The following is a 20,268-nucleotide window of genomic DNA, read 5'->3' as shown; positions in this document are numbered from 1 at the left end:
GTGTGTGTGTGTGTGTGTGTGTGTGTGTGTGTGTGTGTGTGTGTGTGTACGTACCAGATGGTGATAGGGCTAGGTGGATTCAGAAATGGTTGACTCAAAGAATAGTCATCAGTGGTTCCATATCATCCTTAAAGAAGACCTCCAGTTGAGTGCCCCAGGAGTACATGCTTGGCTCTTGATTTTGAGTTTAAAGAGACTCTAGAGGCCATTTATTCCAGGCCCCTCATTTTACAGATAAGGAAACTGAGGCATGGAGAGGTTAAATAAGTGACTCATTCAAGTAACACTACTGGATAAATGGCAGGCACGAGCCTTAAACTTCCATTTTTTTGGACTTCAAAATCCAACATTCTTTTTGTTCCACCATCCTGCCTCTTTTATTTTTTCCCCCAACGATTAGTGAAAGGTATCAATGACCATGCTTATCAAATTCACATAGAAATTCAAAGGTGGGAGGATTAGCTAACATGTTAAATGAGAGAATAAAACTGAGAAAATCTCAATAAGCTAAAACATCTGGGCTGAATAGGTTCCCAAAGTGGGCAATATCACCTCCTGGGGGAGCTAGAATGATTCCTGGGGCAGTAGTAGCCTTGGGTACAATGTGGGGGGAGGGTAGTGAATAAAAATAAGGGGACGGTGAAAGTGTAAGGAAAGAAAAGAAGAAAATTTTGAAAAACTGTATGTGTTTCATCTGTTATGTAATAGAGTTGAAGTTGTAGTGATTATATTATTTTCTAAGTAAACACACTAAATGCAAGTTATAATTGATCTGTGTTCAAGTCCCCTAACAGGTCTTGACAAGCAAGTGTTGGTAGGCAAGTATATTGCGCATTGTCAGGAAGTTCAGCATGCATTGGCAGAAATATGTGCATGTAATGACTTGCTAACAATAATACTCTATGGTTACATGATGTAATATTGTGTAATCAAAATTTCAATGCAAGAAAAACCCACAAATTTACAATAAATTATTAAATTTAAGGTGTCATTTAAAAATTTTATATTTTTTGAAATGATGCAAATATATATTTTAAAAAAACATTGAAGGGTTAAAGAAAGTAGATTTCCAAGGGGGTGCTGAGTAATTTTTTTTAAAAGGGGAGGTGGGCCAAATAAGTTTAAAACCTCTGTACTAAAATGAAATTTAAAAGGGACGATGGTAAAATCTTTTCATTGGGTTCTAAACACCACCATCTCTGAGAAGCCGCAAAGATAGCTGACAGCAGCATAGGAATAAACAATTTACCGTCAAAGAGGAAGGTAGCGTAAAATGTGTCATCCAAGAGAGATATAACCAAGGCAAAAAGAAGTGGGCTAGAAGGAAAGATGATGATGAAGGTAACAGCTAACATTTATATAGCGCTTTCTGTGTCCTAGGCACTGCTCTAAGCACTTTACAACTATGATCTCATTTGGCCTTCCCAACAACCCTGGAAGATAGGCATTATTATCCCCATCTTGCAGTTGAGGCAAACAGAAGTTTAAGTGACTTACCCAAGGTCATGCAACTAGTAAGTGTCTAAGGCCAGATTTGAACTCTTCCTGACTTCAGGTCTATTGTGCTGTTTGCTGTGTGACCTCCCTTGGCTTTGTTGGAACTCGAGGAATGTCCCCACCATTTTGGATGGACTTTTGGTAAAGGATTGATGGGAAGGCATGGACAAGAACTCCTCCTCCCCCTCCCCCATAGAAGGAGGTGTGGATGGGTGGCTGATCTGCAGCATTGGTGGGAGTAGGTATCTCAAGAACTGGCTAAGAGCAGGGATTTGCTGAAGTTCTCCAAAATAAGACAGTGTTCTAATATCTGATCACCTGACCTTTAAATAACCACCTCACATTCTGGAGGCTTCATGATTTGCAAAGTCACCTGGGAACCCTGTTCAGGAGTATTTAACTTTTGTTTGGGTCATGGGCTCCTTTGGCAGTCTAGCGAAGCTTATGAACTCTTTTCAGAATAATATATATATATTTTTTAAAATAATGGGAAGGAATACTCCATTCTAGTTAGAGATCAGTGAAAATAAAGATGGATATTTTTTTCCCATCTAGGTTCATGGACCCCTGAAATCTATCCATTGTCTATCCACAGGTTAAGAATCTGTCCTATCTCCTAGGTAGCATGGCACTCGATGGACCTTGATTCCTGTGTTCCTGTCTCTGTCACTTGCTATCTGTATGACCTTGAGTAAGAACTCTGCCTCTAAGTTTTTCATCTGTAAAATGAAGAGATTTTGGATCAGTAGTAGTAGTAGTAGTAACAGCTAGATTTATATAGCACCTAAAACATGCCAAGCACTGTGCTAAGTGCCTTGCAGATAACATCTCATTTGACCTTCACCCTGGCAGGTAGGTGCTATTCTTATTATTCCCATTTTACAGATGAGGAAGTTGAGGTTAAATCATTTGCTCAAGTTCACATAGCTAGTAAGTATGTCTAAGGCTGAATTTGAACTCATGTCTTCCTGATTTCAGGCCCAGCACCCGATCCATACTGCACCATTAGGACTAGATGACTTGTAAAGTCCTTTCAAGGTTTACACCTAGGATCCTATGACTGAGGAAGTGATAACCCTTCTGTACTCTGCCTTTCAGGCCATAGAGGTGGTAATGTGATGGGTTCTGGGAACCACCTTTCAGAAGACTGTGGAAGTTAGGAGAGTGTCCAGGGGAGGGTGACCAAGGTGCTGCAGTCCTCCAGATCATGACCCAAGTTTGGTTGAAGAAATTGTGAATGCTTAGCCTAAAAAAGGGAAGAGATTAATTGTCTTCAAGTGGAGAAGGGAAGAAATAAGCATTTATTAAGTGCCTACTGGTTGCTAGTCACTGAACTAAGTAAGCCCTTTAGAAATATCATCTCTTTTGATCTTCATAGCAATCCTGGGAGGTGGATGCTATTATTATTTTCATTTTTCATTTGAGGAGACTGAGGTGGACAGAAGTTATTGCCCTGGGTCACACCTGGTAATTGTGGCTGGATTTGAACACAGCTCTTCCTGAGTCCAGGCCCAATGTGCTCTGTCCAGCTAGATGCCTAAGTATTTGAAATTTGATCTTGTGAAAGAAGGTTTAGGTCTTATCACTCAATCGAAACTACTCTTTTTAAAGTTACATAGGGCATTTTTGAGTTTCAATTTTTATTGGTATCTTTTGTTCTCTCGTTTCCTTAATTTCCAAATACAGCTCTCCACCTCCTGCCCAGAGAGCCATCATTTGTAACAAAGAATAAAAAAGAGAAAAAACAATTCTGCAAAATTAATCAACCCAATAATTGAGTTTAAGTGTGTGCAGCGTTCCATCCCCATAGCCCCACATACCTGCAAAAAGGGATCAAGATGCATTTTCTCATCTCACCGAGACAGTCTTGGTCATTATAACTGCATTGTGTTCAGTTTCAGGCTTTTTTTCTGTCAATTTACGTTGTTGTAGTCATTATGTATATTGTTTTCCTGGTTCTATTTACTTCACTTTCCATCAGTTTTCCCATGGTTCTCTAAGTTCTTCTTGCTGGGTTGGGTTTTCGTTTGTTTGTTTGTTTTTACCGAGCAGTAATATTTCATTAATTCATTACCACAATTTGTTCAAACATTTTGTAATTGTGATAGGCATCCACTTTACTTTATAGTTCTTTGGCACTACAGAAAAGATGTAAAACAATTCAGAAGCCACATCAGACCATTCAGGCACAGAAAGCTCAGAGTAGCCCATGTGGCTATGGAAGACAGCTTCAGGTCCTACAGGGATGGTCAAATCAAAGAAAGCTACCAAGCAGAAACACCCAGGGAAAAGCCATTCAGAATACGGAACCAAAGAAAAAGTGGCGCTCTCCAGGGCGGTGGGGTATGCCACCCAATTGAAAGAAGCGGTAGGGAACGACATTTAGACCCCTGTTGAAAGTTCCAGAATCTTTCAGGACCAGGCCAGAGAAGCTTCATTTGCCACACTCCCCAAATCCCTTGTCTGTCTTCCTTTAAGACCCAACAACCCTGCATAGTGACTTTTTCAGAATTGGTGGAGGATTATGAACATTATGAACATCTTTCTGTCTTTGGGTGTGGTGAGACAATGATCTCTTAATTGTCAAATCTGATGGCCTTTTCTTAATTTTCATCTTTCTTGACCTTTTTATAGCAGTTAACACTGCCAGAAGGAGCAGGATGGCATGGTGGTGAGACCTTTGGACTTGGAGTAAGGAAGACTTGAGTTCAAATCCAGCCTCTTATCCATATTAGCAGTGGGTCTCTGGACAATCATTTACCTTCTGTTGGCCTCAGTTTCCTCACCTGCAAGCTGGACATAATAATGGCACCTACCTCAAAGAGTTTTTGAGGGATTAAATGAGATAATGTTTGTAAAGTGCCTTGCAAACCTTAAAGTACTAAATGTTAGCTATTATTATTAAGCTCTCTCTCCTCTCTGGGGCTCTTACTCCACTGCTCTTTCTTGGTTCTGCTACCTGCCTGCTCCTTCCTTCTCGGCTTCCTTTGTCCAACTCTCACTTAAATCCAATGCACTTGCCCGTCATGGCATCATTCCCCTGGTGTCATGGTCCTCTCGAAGAACAGACAAACAGCACAACTGTGGAAGTTCCCCAAGGCTTTGTCCTGCCTCCTTTCTGCTTCTTGTCTCTCAGCAACCTCATCGACTCCTGTGAGCTCTTCTGCCCGGATGACTCCCAGATCCGTATGTCCCACCGAAGCCTCTCTCCTCATCCCCGGCTCACTCAGTCCCAGACATCTCCGATTTGGCCTGCTCAAAGCAGTGCCCATTATCTTTCCCTCTCCACCCAGCGTCCTTCTGAGCGCCCCCTCTTCTGCAGAGGGCACATCCCGCTTCCAGGCCCCACGTTCGCGTCCCTGAGTCATCTTCGATTTCTCTGGGCCAGAATCTTTGCCGATTCTACCTCCACAACACGCTACAGATCCATCCTCTTCTCTCCTGTCACACGACCACCACCCTAGCTGACAATGATTACAATCATGATAATGACACGGCATTTTGACCCTTTAACCATCTTATAAGTATTATATAAGGTTTATATAACGCTTTATAAAAATCTCATTTTCTCCTCCCGACCACCCGGGGAGCAGGCTCTATCTACCATTATCCCTGTTGTTACAGGTGTAGAAACAAGGTGGAGGTGAAGTGACGTCCCTGATTCCTCGCCCCCCTCAGCCTCCACATTGCTTAAATGATATTCACACAGTATGGGTCTGACTCATCATTCAGGAGCCTGCAGTCACTACCACCTCTAGGGTCAAGGACAAACTCCCCGTGTAGTGTTTATTCCACAAGCGTGGTCAGCCCGGCTCCCTTTCATGTGTTCCCTGCTCTGGCCAAACTGCCCCCCCCCCTGTTTGACATCATGTGCCTTCGTTCCCCAGGCCTGAGACACTCCCTCTTCACCTTGGCCTTTTAAACCCCCCAGCTAGTTTCCTTCACAGCCAGCTGAGATGGCACCTGCTGCAGGAGACCTTTCTTTCAGCCTTCTGGTACCTTTTGTCATCTTTCTTCTAAATTACTTTGCATTTTACATATATATGCATGTATTATATACATGGCCTATATTATACATGTACATATTATATATAATGTATACACATAGATACATATCTACACACATACATGTATACCACATATGCACATACATTTACACAAATATCTACATTATTTCCTCCCATTAGCCCCTGCAAGTCAGGCGATGGTTTCATCTTTTTGTATCCGAGTCCCCAGGGCCTAGCCTATAGTAGGCACTTAGTAAAATAGCATGTTGATTGATAAGATTAATTGATTGGTCCCAAGGAAAAGCTAAAAATTATAAAGAGGCAGATTTTGATTTGATGTAAAGAAAAAAGAAATTCCTAATCATTTATTTTGCTGTTCATTTGTTTCAGTTGTATCTGACCCTTCATAACCCTGTTTGGGGTTTTCTTGGCAAAGATACAGGAGTGCTTTACCATTTCCTTCTCCAGCTCATTTTACAGATGAGGAAACTGAGGCAAACAGGATTGAGTGACTTGCCCACGGTCACATAGTAAGTGTCTGAGGCCACGTTTGAACCCTCAAAGATGAGTCTTCCCAATCCTAGGCCCGGCACTGTGTCTCTTGCACCACCTAGCTGCTCCTAAATAATTAGAGCTGTCTAATTATCCCAGTACTTCGATCTATCCAAAAGTGAAATAGGCTGTCTCTGGGAATGATGGGTTTCTTCTGACTGGAGGTCTTCTTCAAACAGGCTGAAGAGAAATTTATGGAGGGTATTTTGGTTTCTGTGTGAGATGGACTTGACTCCTGGGGCCCCTGGTGGCTCAGATGCTGTGATTTTGTGACATCAGCCTAAGCACAGGGCTGTGGTACTGACCTCACAAAAGGAGGTGAGGCAAACTGTTTGCCTTGGTATTTTGTTTGCACAGTACCCAGACCCCCTCTTCGGGGAGAAAGCGGAACAGCTAGTGCTGAGTCCTGGAGTCATGTTATTTTGGCTGCCTGGTTGTTGAATGTGTCTCATGGGTATCTATTAATACCCCTGTCCCGCTGACCTCTCCCCCAGAGAGGCAGCTAGGACAGAGCCTCCCTCCTCTTTGTGTGTCTAAGAGTCACTGGACCTTGGGCAAGTGTAGAAAGGGGACAGGAGACAGGAAGGACCAATCCTGCTTTGGCTTCCTGAGCCGAAGAGCCATAGGCAAAGGCACACCGGGGACAGCCCTCTCTATGGAAGACCCAGTTCTGGGGGTACCTGCTATTACTCCAGAGTTCCTCTCTATGCGAACTGAGAACACAGAAGTGAGAGGCTGGAACTGAGCTGGCATCTGGCCCAGGCCTCCAGGGTAAGCCAGGGGCGGAAGGGTGAGCAGGGCTGTTTGACTTAGATATTTCTTGCAGGACCTGTGTGTGCCTTGTACGTGGGGGAAAAGGAGTGGAAAACAGAAGCAAACTAGTTATCTCTCCATTATATGTACCAGATGTGGGTGGTTTAAAAAAGATGAATAATGAAAAGAAAATAATTCTTACCCAAGTACACAAAAATAGAGAGGATTCAGACAACTGTGAGGTATAGTGGAAAGATAAATGCCTAGGAAACAGGAGGTTTGGGTTCTAGACCTTTCACTGATTGAAAAACCGAACCTCTGTGTTGCTATCTGTAAAATGGGGCTAGTAATCTACTTACCACATAGGGTTATCATAAGGATTAGATGAGATAATAGATGTGACAGCGGTTTGGAAAGCATGAAGTTTCTACAAGTGTGAGGTGTTGTTATTAAAGGGTGGGTAACCAGAATTTCCAGTCCTCCAGCCCCCTAGATCTGTAGAAAAAAATGGGGTATGGGAATTGTTCAGGCATGAAAGAGAGATGATTGAGGGGGGAATTAGGCCATAAATATCCCAACTCTGAGAAGTTATGATTTTGAGGGGGATAATGATCCCAACAGGATGAAGTCAGGCCAGGGAAAAGGGGGGTTTCTCCTAGGACACCCTGTAATAGCCCAGAGGTGCTAGGGAAAGGAGGGTGCTTTGGGCCCATAGTTTTAAGGGTGTGGTTTCACTACACGGCTTAAGAGAATTAGGCAAGTCTTGGAGAAGGGGTGGGGAGGCGGGCCCTCTGTCCTGGCAGGTTTGGGAGGAAAATAGTGGGATTACAGCTCTTTAGGAAGGGGTGAGGGTGATACTGTCTTGAAGTAGGGACATAGATTAAATGAGTTCTCAAGATTGCTGTCCAGCCCCTGGTTTATTGGTGGGGAAAGGGGAGAGGGAGGGAGACCCAAGATTTAGCAGTTTAGCAACAAAAGAAATTGAGGTTATATTAAACAGAGGACTTCCTGACCCATGGATGGGGAAGACATTGAGGGAAGACAATCTCCATCAATCCCTAGCCCCCACAGACCAAACCCTGGGGTCATTCCCCATGAGCAGATTACAGCCTCAAGAGCCTGTGTTCCCTCCCATCTGTACATCCCTTTTTGGGGTGATTACCCAAGGCAACTGTCTTAGGTCTGTGTCTAGTCAGGATAGCAGAGGGGACGAAGCTTGGCGAGAGCCTAGGAAAAGAATCTGGAGCATAATGTGTGTGTGTATGTGTTTGGAGCCGGGTAGAGAATTTAGAAGGGAGGCGGAGAGAAAGGCTCTGTCCTGATGCCCTGCTATGTCTGGAAGCGTAAGTCCGGATCCTCTGCGGCCTTAGTCTTTCTCCTCTATGCACTGGACCCCCAGGAGACCAAAGATGGGGGATGAGCAAAGGCTGGGATGGAGACCAAGGCCGGCAGGGCCTCTCCACAGGCTCCTCACTTAATGCTGCTTTTGTTCCTTTGCTTTTTTCTGTCCTAGCAGGGTGAAAAGTTACACCATGGCGGCCACCTCACAACAAAGATAGTAAGTCTCTTTATTGCCCCTCTCTCCTTCCCCTTTCACTTTTCATCGAATTGGGAGGAACTGAGGCAGAATAGGCCTGAAGGGAGAAGTATGAGCAAGAGCATCTTTCACAACGGCCTGTAAGGCACTAGGTGGTCTAAGGGATGCAGACCGGACTTGGGGTCAAGAAAAAGCCCAGTTTAAAAAAAATTAAAAATAAAAAACCCCACCCAGTTCAAATCCTGCCTCAGATACTAGCTGTGTGACCATGGGCAATTCATTTAACCTTTCTCAGCCTCAGCATCCTCTTCTGTAAAATGGGGAGAACGTATCAGGTTACCTCCGAAGGGTGTTGTGAGAATTAAATGAGATCATCTATGGAAGGTGCTGGCAAACCCTAAAGCAATGTGAGCTATTATTATCGCCACTGTCTACACGATTTTAACCTTCCCTCAGACAAAAGCGCCCACGTTGGCCCCTCTCCCAATCTCATCCTTTTCTTCTTCCTTATTCTTATTTCCTCTTTCACTGGCTGGCTTGCTTGTTCATGTGGATTTGAACTGAATTGTTGTAGTATCTCTTCACTGGGCGTAAATCTCCTTTCTCCAGCCAGATTATGAGAGCATTCAGGGTAAGGAACAGGTCTGTCCTTTCTGTTATCTTACCCCCAAAGTAAGAGAGAATGGGGTGAGGTGCACAGCACGGTTCAGTAGAGATCTGCTTGGAAACTCATAGATGAAGTTAAGAGGTTAGTTATTCAACCGGCTGATCAATTCTGTGTGCGCTTCCCCATTTTCTCCTTTGGTAGTATAGGTGACCTAGTCTTCTCTCCCTAGATCTGTCTTCCAGATCTCCTTTGTATAGATGGCCTCAAACTTTAATCTCTAGCTGTGAACTTCCATCTCCATCCCTCCTTCGACTCATCGCCCATATTTGAGCAAAAGTCTAGTGATCTCCTGGGAAAGTTGTGCTCTAGGAAGGAAACTTACTGAACAGATGAGAAAGACTAAGACCCCCCGAAAATATAGGCTCATAGGATTATAAATGTAGAGCCAGAAAGGACCCCAGACACCACATCAGTCAGGGTCCCTCATTTTATGGAGGAAGAGAAGTCCAAAATTTAGCTCTTCCTCTCCTTGAAGCCTGCCCCTCTTCCTCAACTGAATGCAATTCAACAAATATTTATGAAGACCTCTCCTACTATATGGGTGAATAACCACCCTCTTCCTTAAAGGCTCAACTCACAAGTTCTTCCTTCATGTGACCTCCTCAGATGCCCTCCAGAAATCACAGAACCGTAGGTTGGGAATTTGCCTCAGAGGCATCTAGGCCAACTCTACAGCTTACACAAAAAAAGTATGTATGACTTTCCTTGAAGATTTCCAGAGAAGGGGAAACCTCCTGAAGAAGCTCACTTTGCTTTTGTAGTTCTTCATTTGCCACCTGCAAATCTGAAAAGGGAGCCCCTGGTGCCTCCTCCAGCTCATCGATAAAAACAGCACAGGCACAAACACAGCCCCCTCAGCTTCTCCAGTAGACACCTCCTTCCATGATAACATCAAACCACAGGGACTAGTCTTTGGGTCTGACCATTCAACTAGCTCCAAACCCATCTAAAGTTACTGGCATCGGGCCCCCCTCTCTCCTGCCTTTCCACAAGAATAGATGTATCAGGCTTGATCAAAACCTTTACAAAGACGAGAAATGACTGCTCTCTAAAATTGCTTCCTCCCTCGCTACATTTCTCACAGTAGTTATTTAGCCATGTCTTCTTGTTGTTGTTTTGTTGATTGATTGTGTTCTACTCTCTGTGATCCCATCTGGGATTTTCTTGGTAAAGATACTGGAGTAGTGTGCCCTTTCCTTCTCCAGCTCATTTTACAGACGAGGAAACTGAGGCAAACAGGGTTAGGTGACTTGTTCAGGGTCACACAGCTCGTAAATGTCCAGGGTCACATATGAACTCAAGTCCTCCTGCCTCTGGGGCACCACCTAGCCTGCCCTGTTTGTCTCTTATTTCTTCCATTATGTTGTAAAACTCAAGGTCAGGAGCTGTTATTTCGTTTCATCTTTGTCCTCATCACTGCCTAACTCTATTCTTCAGAAACTGAGTAAATCGTCCATCTCACGGATGTCAGTGGTGCCCCCACTGACTGCCCTCTAAAACTGAGCAGCTTATCTCTTGCATGTGCCCTCCCATAAGCCTCTGGGGGGGATGTCTTAACATTTCATGAGTTCCAGTGCAGCCTTTCTGTGCGCTTGTGTTTTGACTTTCTTTGTAATCCAGTATTTAATACAATGCCTGATACATAGCAGGTGCTTAAAAAATGCTTGTTCGCCTGACTTGACCATCTCTTGGTCTTGATGCATGTCTGGTCTGCATCGTCCTCTGGTAATGCACCTCTTTGATAGCTTATGCCACTTCATTTGTATATAATTCATCTAAGGTCATGGCCAATAGATCCCTCCCTCCATGTGCTTCACCACCTGCATTTTATGTGAACTTCAATTCTTTGGATGCCGTATTCCATGATTCATAGCAATACAGCCTTACTGGAAGAATATTATTGTTATAAAGGTGGGTCCTTGTTTCAGGGAGGAAGTTGGAAACATTGAAAACACTGTACAATTCCCCAGATGCCATCTAACTCCCCTTCCTCTCACTGTTGAATTTTGGGCCCAAGTCTTTGCCCTTTTGCAATGATCCTCTAAGATATATATACTGATAGGCCAGTTCTATAGACGCATGAGAGAAAGGGTGTCATCATGGATAGAAAGCTGACTTCAAAGCTTGAAAGGCGTTCAAGTCTCACCTTTGACTTATACTGGTTATGTGACCCTGGACAAGTTCCTTAACCTCTGAGTCCTTGGAAAGTCTCAAAGACTCTTTAAATCTCCCAGAAAGTGCTGGACTGCCTTGGTACATGCAGTTTCCTGACCTGGGAATTCCCTATGCCAATGAAATCACAAGTGTCTGTCCTTATAGTTGGGCAATTAGGTGTTAAAAGCAGATAGAATGCTGGGCCTAGAGACAGGAAGACTCATCTTTGTGAGTTCAAACCTGGCCTCAGACACTTAGTAACTGTGTGACTCTGGGCAAGTCACTTAACCCTGTTGACCTCAGTTTCCTCATCTGTAGGAAATGGCAAACCATTCCAGTGTCTTTTCCAAGAAAACCCCAAAAGGGGGTCACTAAGAGTTGGACGTGTGACGATAACGATTCTTACCATCGTCCGCCCAAATGCCTATCAGAGGGGTGGTTTTTCCACTTTTGTTGTTGTTAGTGTCCATGTGAACAATTCAGCCAAACTCTTTGGAGTGGTTGTGGATCTCATTTAGGACCCTCTACCATGTTTCAGAAATCCACAGATAAGAACCTTTGGAAAACCTCATAATCCAGAGGGAGTCCTTTCATTTGCGCCATGCTAGATGCCCTCCCCAGTGGCAAAAATAGCAACAAAAAACCAAAACAACCTTTGGTGGGCATGTCTCACTGACTTACGTCTCCCTTGATGTGGATGGCTAAACAAAGCCATGTCATCTTTTGAGGAAGTATGTATGATTTTAACCTATGCATGGGAGATGCTTTGTCAGAGGATCCTGGCCTTTAAGGTAGAATTTAGCTCTACTGGATCAAACAGTGAGCACAGCAGAGTTTTTGTACCTTTCGGGCAATCGCATGGCTGTAAAGATGTTGTCGGTCTCAAATATCCTCTGTGAAAACCAGCTCACTGCTTTCCCATATTTTTTTGTCAAGGATGCCCTTGATGAATATGTGATTCATTTCCATAAAGATATCACGTAGATGTCAGAAAGAAGACCTGTGGTTACTGATATTTTCTCACTCTTTTTACAGTGAATTTTCTCAAGGCTTTAACATTCCCTCCTTTTTTGAGGGTATCCAGAGAACTGATTCCTCAACATCCTTGAAATCATTTTGCTTCCAGTGTGGCCTTCCTCCATAGGCACTTGTTCTGGTCCATCTGCTTGTCCCATCTTTGTTTTTCTTTGCTTGTGTCTTTCTTTCCTTTTTAATGTCTTTTCTATCTCTTCAAAAACTCTATCTGGGATGGGGTGGCTAGGTGGCACAGTGAATAGAGCAGCAGTCCTGGAGTCAGGAGGAGCTGAGTTTGGATACGGCCTCAGACACTTGACACACTTACTAACCGTGTGACTTTGGGCAAGTCACTTAACTCCCATTGCCCTCCAAAAAGCAAAAAAAAAAAAAAGAAGCAAAAAACCCCCAAATCTATCTGGGACTGTGCTGAGACTCCTGATGGAAAGAATTGTTTGTTACAGAAATCTTGACAGATCTTTTCCCTTTGTCATGGTTGTTTCCCATCCAGTTTTATCATTAAATGCTCTTAGACTGATTTTCTCTCTTGCATAGCTTTTTATAAACTCATTTTCCCCTCCACCATTTCTTTTATGAACCATCATAATCATCCACTATCTTCATAACATTTTATAAAGAACTTTATATTCTAAACTGTCATCTAGAATACAGAATGTGCCTAAACTTAACAAATACTTGTTGAATTGAATAGAATTTTGTTGTTAATGGCATCATTCATCATTGTGTCCTGGAAATGGCCCTGGACTCTCAACGGCTATGCTGGTAGAACACAATCTCAGTTTTGTCCTACCAAGCCTTTTGGTTTGGGAGGGGTCAGTAAGAGATGTTAGGGACAGTATAGGTAGATCTTAGAATCAACGGCTTAGAAATGGTAATTAAATCCATAGGAGCTGAGGAGATCACCAGTATAGAGAGGGGAGAGGGGAGGGGAAGTAAGGGGAGAAGGGAGGGAGAGGAGAGGAGAGGAGAGGAGGGGAAAGGAAAGGAGGGGAGGGGAGGAACCTGTGGAAGAATTAGAGGGAGTGATCTGGAGAAGGATCCTGTAAAGGAAACTGAAAGGTGGGAGGAGAACCAGGAGAAAAATGGCGTACTGAAAACCTAGAGAGAAGAGAGTATCAAGGAGGAGAGAGTGATCAACAGTGTCAAAGGCTGCAAAGAGGTCCAGAAGAAGGAGGACTGAGAAAAGGCCATTGGAATTGGCAGAATTACCAGAGATGTCTGGTAACTTTGGAAAGAGAAGTTTTGGTGGGATGATGAAGTCAGAAGCTGGATTATAAAGGGTTAAGAAGTGAGGGAGAGGAGAGAAGGTGGAAGCACTTATTACAGGCAGCCTTTTCAAGCTGTTTAGTCACATAGAAGAGATGTGGGATGGTAGCTGGTGGGGATGGAAGGTTCAAGGGAGAGGCTTTTGAGGATGAGAAAGACTTGCATGTTTATAGGTAATAGGAAAGGATAGAGATGGACAAGGGGGATGACAGGGGGCACCTTTTGGAGGAGATAGGGTGGGGCTCACTTGTACAGGTAGAAGAATGGGCCATGTAAAGAGTAAGGTCACCTCACTGACAGGAGTGAAGGAGACAGTGGCAGAAGGCATCTGAGTGACATGAGGAAGAAGGGAGAAGAGGGAATGAATGCCTTAATTCTTTTTCTGTCAAATATGAAACAAGGTTCTCAAGTGAAAGGATGGGGTGGGGGGAGCCATGGGAGATTTAAGGAGGGATGAAAAGGTTTAGAAGTTGAGATGGTGAGTTGATAAGGCAGGTATAGAAGAGCTGCCTAGAGCAGGGAGGGCCTACCTGAGGTTGTATACATAAGTCAGAATGGTTACATGATTTATGTAGGAAAGAAAATGGCAGATGGTGAGAGTCATCCAAGGCTGAGGTCTGACAGGGTGCAATTGGAGATCTAAGGAGACTGGGGACTCAAGAGGACAGCATAGAATTGAAATGGTTAACCAATGGGTCAAGACAGAGAGAAGAGAAGGCTGGCTAGTATAGGGGAGATGGCCTGAGAGAGAACTAAGGGATTGGAGATCATAGAGCGGACAATGAGTAAGGTTTAGTAAAAGAAGGGAGAGAGAGAGGTGGGAAGAAAATAGATTATGGTCAGATAAAGGGATTTAAGAATTCTTGAATGTGAAGGTAAGGCATTTGTGATGGCAAGTTCAAGGGTATCACCATCTTTGTATGTGACTGAGATAGGGTGAAGGAACAGGTCATGAGAAATGAGTAGTTTTAGGAACTGAGTAGTTAGGGGGGTTAAGATTCAAAGGCAGGAGTTGGGAAGAAGAGAAAAATTGTGAGCCCGGTACCAAGCTCATTGAGAAAGGAAGGTGAGCATGAAATCCAAAGGAGGTGAGGTTACCGAGTGATGGAGGAAGGGGGAGAGCCTGGGAGTGGCAATGGGGAGCAAGGATCATTCCAATTCCTCCTCTTCAACCAGCAAAGTGAGAGGAGTAATTAATGCCAGTATTGGAGAGAGTGACCAGAAAGGGAGCAGATTTCAGCGATTACTAGAAGATGAAAAGATTTAGAACGCAGGGAAGTTTGTTGCCTATGGAACAGGCATTTCAGAGGGCACAGTATAAAAGGAATGGGTGGCATTTTGTTGGGACTTTGGGGTGGGAGAGTTGAGGGGGATAGGAATAAAAAACTGGGTGGTAAGGAATGGGGAATGGAGTTTGGAGGACAACCTGCAAGGTTCAGAATCACTGTATGTATCAGACATGATCGGGTGTGAGAATGTTCATCACTGAGCAGACAGCAGCGTAGCAGGAGGTGGAAGGCACATGGTCAGATGGCCAGAGAGTTGGACAGGAGGCCTGTTTCACTTCTACTACTCCCTCTGCAGGCTGGAGATTAGGCAGGAGATGTCATGGCACTCCCCAACGACTTTCCTCCTCCTCTTCCATAAAAAGGGACAGACACAGCAAAGGCAAAGTTGCTTCTCTTCACACTGGAGGCCCTCCACACCTTGGGAAGGAGCTCAGACTGGCAGCAGAGGGTGGAAAATGTACTGGCCCAGAGGGAAATCATGCCAGGACTCAGTCAGAGGAGGATCTTGCTGCTTTTCTGCCGAGGCTGGATCCAGACAGGCACAGGAAGTGGAAGTCTCAGCCATCCAGGGGAAGCAAATTGGGACAGATGAAAATCACTTGATGTCTTAATGTCATTCCTTCACATTGCTCTCTGTACCACAAGGGATAAGTCTCTTCCCTTTTGTGCCATTCTAGCTCCCAACACAGCAAACAAGAATGTCTCACCAGGATTGTAAACTCCAACTTTCCTGATCTTATTCTTACAGGTTTTGTTTCTCTTTTTGTTGTATCTTTAGTTGTTTTTCATGTATTTGCATATTTTATACTCTTGGCCCAGAATCCTGAGCTCTTGGCTCCTACAGACCAAGGTCTAGTCCCGGAGGCAGTTGGTATAAGCATCATTTTCTCTTTGGCTTATGTTTGTTCCTACTTGGAGTTTATTCTGGGAAATCGCTGAAAGATACAGGTGAAAAGGTCATCACTTCCCACACAAGCACTCAGGATCACAAATAGATAAGGGGTACAGGATAGCTTTGATCACACCCCAAAGAAAATGAAGAGGATGCAATGAACTTACAGCAGCCCATAAACAAATACAGAAACCTTATAAAGGGATGTGCAATTGTCCATAAATAATTCATATTCCTCTCCTCCAGCAAGTCCCACTTCCCCACAAAATCTTACACAGTCTCCACCAGACATCATGTTATCCTTCAGTTTGGATCTTTCCCTCAGCCCTGAAGGAAACTCCCTGGTACTTCAGCGAATCCTTCCGCTGTTTCACAGAAACCATTGGAGGGAGAGCTCTTTCTCAGAAAGGAAATACACTTGAGCCTATAAGAAAGGCAACTTCCTTCACATCAGACCTGCCCCATCCAAATAACTTGCTACAATAGTGCAGGGCAGAGTCCTGGTCCTTTTCTTCTCTGTGTTATGGCTTTTAGTCCCTTGTCCCTACTCTCTTCAGCATCGGGAGTTATGTGGGCAATCCTCTCTTCTCTTCAAGGGAGAACTTGAGAAGATCCCCTTGTTTGTTTGTCTTTCTCAGATCCCCAGACTTGAGGTTTCTTGTACAGCAATCTCTGAGGTTGACGTTATGCCAGACATCTCCATTTTCTGGCTAGAAGGCTAGATTCTGGGATCACTGTGCCTAAGAAATCCTTACCCTGCCTCCAACTAACATTGCCCAGGAACTTCTCTCTTGGATCACGTGGGAAAAGAAAACCTTGACTACTTCTGCTATTAGTAGAATAATATCTTGGGGGTGGAGGGAGGGAATTCCCAACCCACTCCCATCTCCACCTGCTATTCTCTCAGGATTATCTCTGGAGGAAAGGAGAAAGGCAAAAAGATCCTGAGTTCTTGATGGAACTGACTTTTAAAAATTACTTATTTTTAGTTTTCAACATTCACTTTTATAAGACTTTGAGTTCTAAATTTTCCCCTTTCCTACCCTCCCCAAGAAGACATGCAATCTAATATATGCTATACAAGTACAATCATATTAAACCTATGTCCACATTAGTCATGTTGTAAAAGAAGAATGAAAACAAACGGGAAAAACCACGAGAAAGAAGAAAAAATAGTATACTTTGTTGTGCATTCAGACTCCATAGTTCTTTCTCTGGATGTAGATGGCATTCTCTATCACGAATCTTTTGAAATTGTCTTGGATCACTATTGCTGAGAAGAATTAAGTCTAACAAAGTCGGTCATCGTACCATGTTGCCGTTACTGTGTCCTGGTTCTGCTCACTTCACTCCACATCAGTTAGTGCAAGTCTTTCCAGGTTTTTCTGAAATCTGCCAGCTCACCATTTCTTATGGAACAATAACTGGAACTTTTATAAGCTAATGAAAAGGGGTGACTTTGACAAAAGTCCATCTTCCCATGGATCAGAACCATTTTGTCTTGAGGGAAGCCCACCTTTTAGGAGGTGCCAAAGACCAGCTCCAAGTGGAGCAGTTCATCTTGGAAGCAACCTCCGTCACTTCAGACCTAATCAAGTCATAAGTCTTCTCACCAAGGTGCCAATGGACATATCCCCCCCCCCCACATCATTGAAAGTACAGACAAAGGCTTCCTCCTCTGGGAAGCTTGTTAAGTTCCAAACAAAGGCTCAAAGAATCTGATGGACAGCTCTCAGAGCAACACTTTATTTGGGTTGTCAGAGGCTTATTAGGCTTAACAAGTCCTGCTAAGTCTCTTTTGATGCCTCACCTTTTCTTCCATCTCCCCACTCCCCCATCACCCTCCCACCCCCACACCTATGATTCTATTGTCAGCTCTCCCCACTCCCACACTCACTTGTGAGAACAAACACTTACCAGAGCCGAGTACAAATGATCTTTGGTTTAGTAGCACTCCTGGATTATCCGTTAGTATGGATAACTGAGGTTAAGATGGGTATCTCACATGACCGCCTCAGGCGCTGCTGGGTCTCTGGGGGAAGGGAAGGCAAGGCCGTTAGCAGAACACAGCTTTTTGGAGGGATTGAATTTTCAGTTTTCTGACTCTTACTGATCTCAGTGTTTTCACAGTGTAGCGAGGTTTGCAGAACTGATCAGCGATTGCACTGATTCGCCTTTTCACTCCTCTCTCACCACACCCACACACACAACCACACACAGAGGCCCCTCCCCTTTTGCCCCCCTAGGTCTCCCCTTTATCATCTGAAGCTTTGTTTCCCCAGTTTTGCTTGGCTGCCTCCAGACTTTCTATTCAGATTTACCGTTGTTTAGCCATTTCAGTCACGTCTGACTCTTTGTGACCCTGGTTGAAGTTTTCTTGGTAAAGACACTGGAGTGATTGCCATTTCTTCTCTAGTTCATTTTACAAATGAGGAAACTGAGGCAAACAGGGTTAAGTGTGCACAGGGTCACACAGATTAGGAAGTGTCTGGGGCCGGATTGAGCTCAGAAAGATGAGTCTTCCTGATTTAGGCCTGGCACTCAACTAGCCTCCCTCCATCTTATCCTTCTCTGGCAAATGAATATGGCCCCAACTTTTCCCCTTTACTCCAGCACTATACTGTGTAAACAGGAGGGGGGAAAATCCTGATTAGGCCCCAGGAACTGTCTGCCCTTCACTTTTCCCATAAACTCTCTATTGTTCTTTCCAGAGACTGCAGCGGACACAGAGCTGGACACACTCCCCTGCTAGCTTGTCCCAGGGAGAGGGCCCCAGGCCATGAGTGTGGGGAGTGATGGGGGCGGGGGCGGGGCGGGGGAGTTAAGCTTTAACCTGGTGGATGCCGGGCAGGAAAAGAGCTTAAAGGGGAGTCTGAGCCCTAGGGCAAAGAGTACAGGGAGCTGGACCTCACTGCTGCTCTCTTTCCAGTCCTCAGCCCAGAAACCAACCCTTAAGGAGACTACAGACGTCTAGTGACGTGATGCAGCGGATGCAAGAAGCTTTGCGGGGAGAAATGATGAGAGAATTCTTGGCCGAATTCATGAGCACATATGTCATGATGGTGAGAGGCCAGTGCTGAAGGGGGGACCCTGCTTCCTCCATGTGCCTGGGCCAGGGGGAAGGGAGCCTAGTGAGAGGAAGGGGTGCAGGGTGTGACATGACAGGGGACAGCCAGACTCTTACCTCCAGGGAGGAGAGAGCCAAGAAGGATGGGCAAACCAGATGACAGCTGTGGGTCCTGTCTCTAGAGCTCCAGATGAGAGAAAGGGGCCACAGGGGAACCAGGAGCCCAAGGCTCCTCCTCCTTGCTGCCTTCCGAGGAGGGAGGGCAGACACAAGCTTGGTCTAATGAGAAGTGGGATAGGACGTGACCCCTGCCCAAGGGAAGCTCATAGGCTCATGGGGAGTCAAGACTCCTGGATAGGAAATCCTTTGAGAACACCACAGGCCAGGATAACACATGAACAAGGCTAGCATGAGTGCTTCAGACTCAACCTATCTGCTGCAGGAGTTCTGAGAATGGAAAGGTCAGCGTGAGCTGGCTGCAGTATCAGAGGGCTTCCCCGGAGGGTTGGAACTGAATCTAGACTGTAATGAATAGAATGTATGACATTTAAACTTGAAAAACTTTTAGGGGTTTTTGCAGAGTGTTGAAAAGTTTATATAATTTAATTTTATTAAATATTAAGCAGTGTATTTTTAAGTTGCAGTACAAATCTGGATAAATAGTTGAATCTTAATCAAGAACAATTTTTAAACTTGGATTCCTGAAAACGTAACAAAAATTTCTCTATTTCTTCTGAATTGTTATTGATGATGTGTATGAACATACAGCACATTATTTAGTCTAACACAGGGACCCAATACCTCATCAAATGTGCTTTCTAAGCTCTTGTGACCTGAACTGGACACAATAACCCAGAAATAGTCTCACCAGGGTAGAACACAGAGTAACAGTTACTTCCTTATTCCTGGAATCTCTACTTCTCTTAAGACAATACAAGATCTCTCTTTTTTTTTTTTTTTTTGGCTATTGACACATATAAAGCTTGTGGGCCACTTTAACCCTCAGATTTTTTTCAGACCCACTGCTACCTAATCAGGCCTCCCTCATTTTGTACTTTACAGATCAGGAAACTGAGAAGTGACTTGTCAAAGGTTCCACAGGTAATACTGTATTGAGGTTGAAGAAGATGAGAATGGAGAAGTGATTGTATTTGATGATTAGGAGATCATTGGTGACCTTGGAGAGATCAGTTCTGTCAAAGTGATTGGGGGCAGGGGTTTTGGAAGAAGGAGTGAGTGAATAGTGAGAAAGCTATGGGTGGTTCAAGCTAAAATTCACCTAACTTCTGCTACCATATTGTCAATAAAACCAGTCTTTCTATTTAGCCCAAAACTAGTGCTACATGGATCATACTGGTACAACCCAGGTCCAGTCAACAGAGGACAGTCTATAGCTAGTCTCTCCCCCCAAACCATACCAAGGGTCATGGTGGTAATAGCATCGAATTTGGAGTAAGGACTCATTAGTTGACTTGGAGTTCTTCCATTGGCTCACTTTGTGACTTTGAATAAGTCAATTAACCTCTTTGGGTCTCAGTTTCCCTAGCTATAC

The 20,268-nt window shown here is 44.3% G+C and overlaps 1 protein-coding gene across 5 annotated transcripts in view; it reads left to right on the top strand.

Annotated features, from left to right (window-relative positions):
- Positions 1-20,268, top strand: part of AQP7 (aquaporin 7) — a 58,926-nt gene that overhangs the window by 25,110 nt on the left and 13,548 nt on the right. For 2 of the 5 annotated variants that reach the window (XM_069087947.1, XM_069087945.1), the window contains exon 2: positions 18,579-18,711. In XM_069087947.1, the coding sequence (XP_068944048.1) occupies positions 18,631-18,711 (81 nt within the window). In that variant the 5' untranslated portion in view covers positions 18,579-18,630. Of the gene's footprint in view, positions 1-5,953; positions 6,828-8,322; positions 8,368-18,578; positions 18,712-20,268 lie in introns of those variants that run through there. The other 3 variants (XM_069087944.1, XM_069087943.1, XM_069087946.1) reach the window with 3 other exon arrangements.

This window comes from Petaurus breviceps, unplaced genomic scaffold (genome assembly GCF_028583685.1).
Source record: "Petaurus breviceps papuanus isolate PSGF00001 unplaced genomic scaffold, PetGlider_PUasm1.0 183, whole genome shotgun sequence".
Taxonomy (NCBI): domain Eukaryota; kingdom Metazoa; phylum Chordata; class Mammalia; order Diprotodontia; family Petauridae; genus Petaurus; species Petaurus breviceps.
The sequence above is the reverse complement of the archived record's forward strand: the minus strand, read 5'-3'. Positions and strand labels throughout refer to the sequence as shown.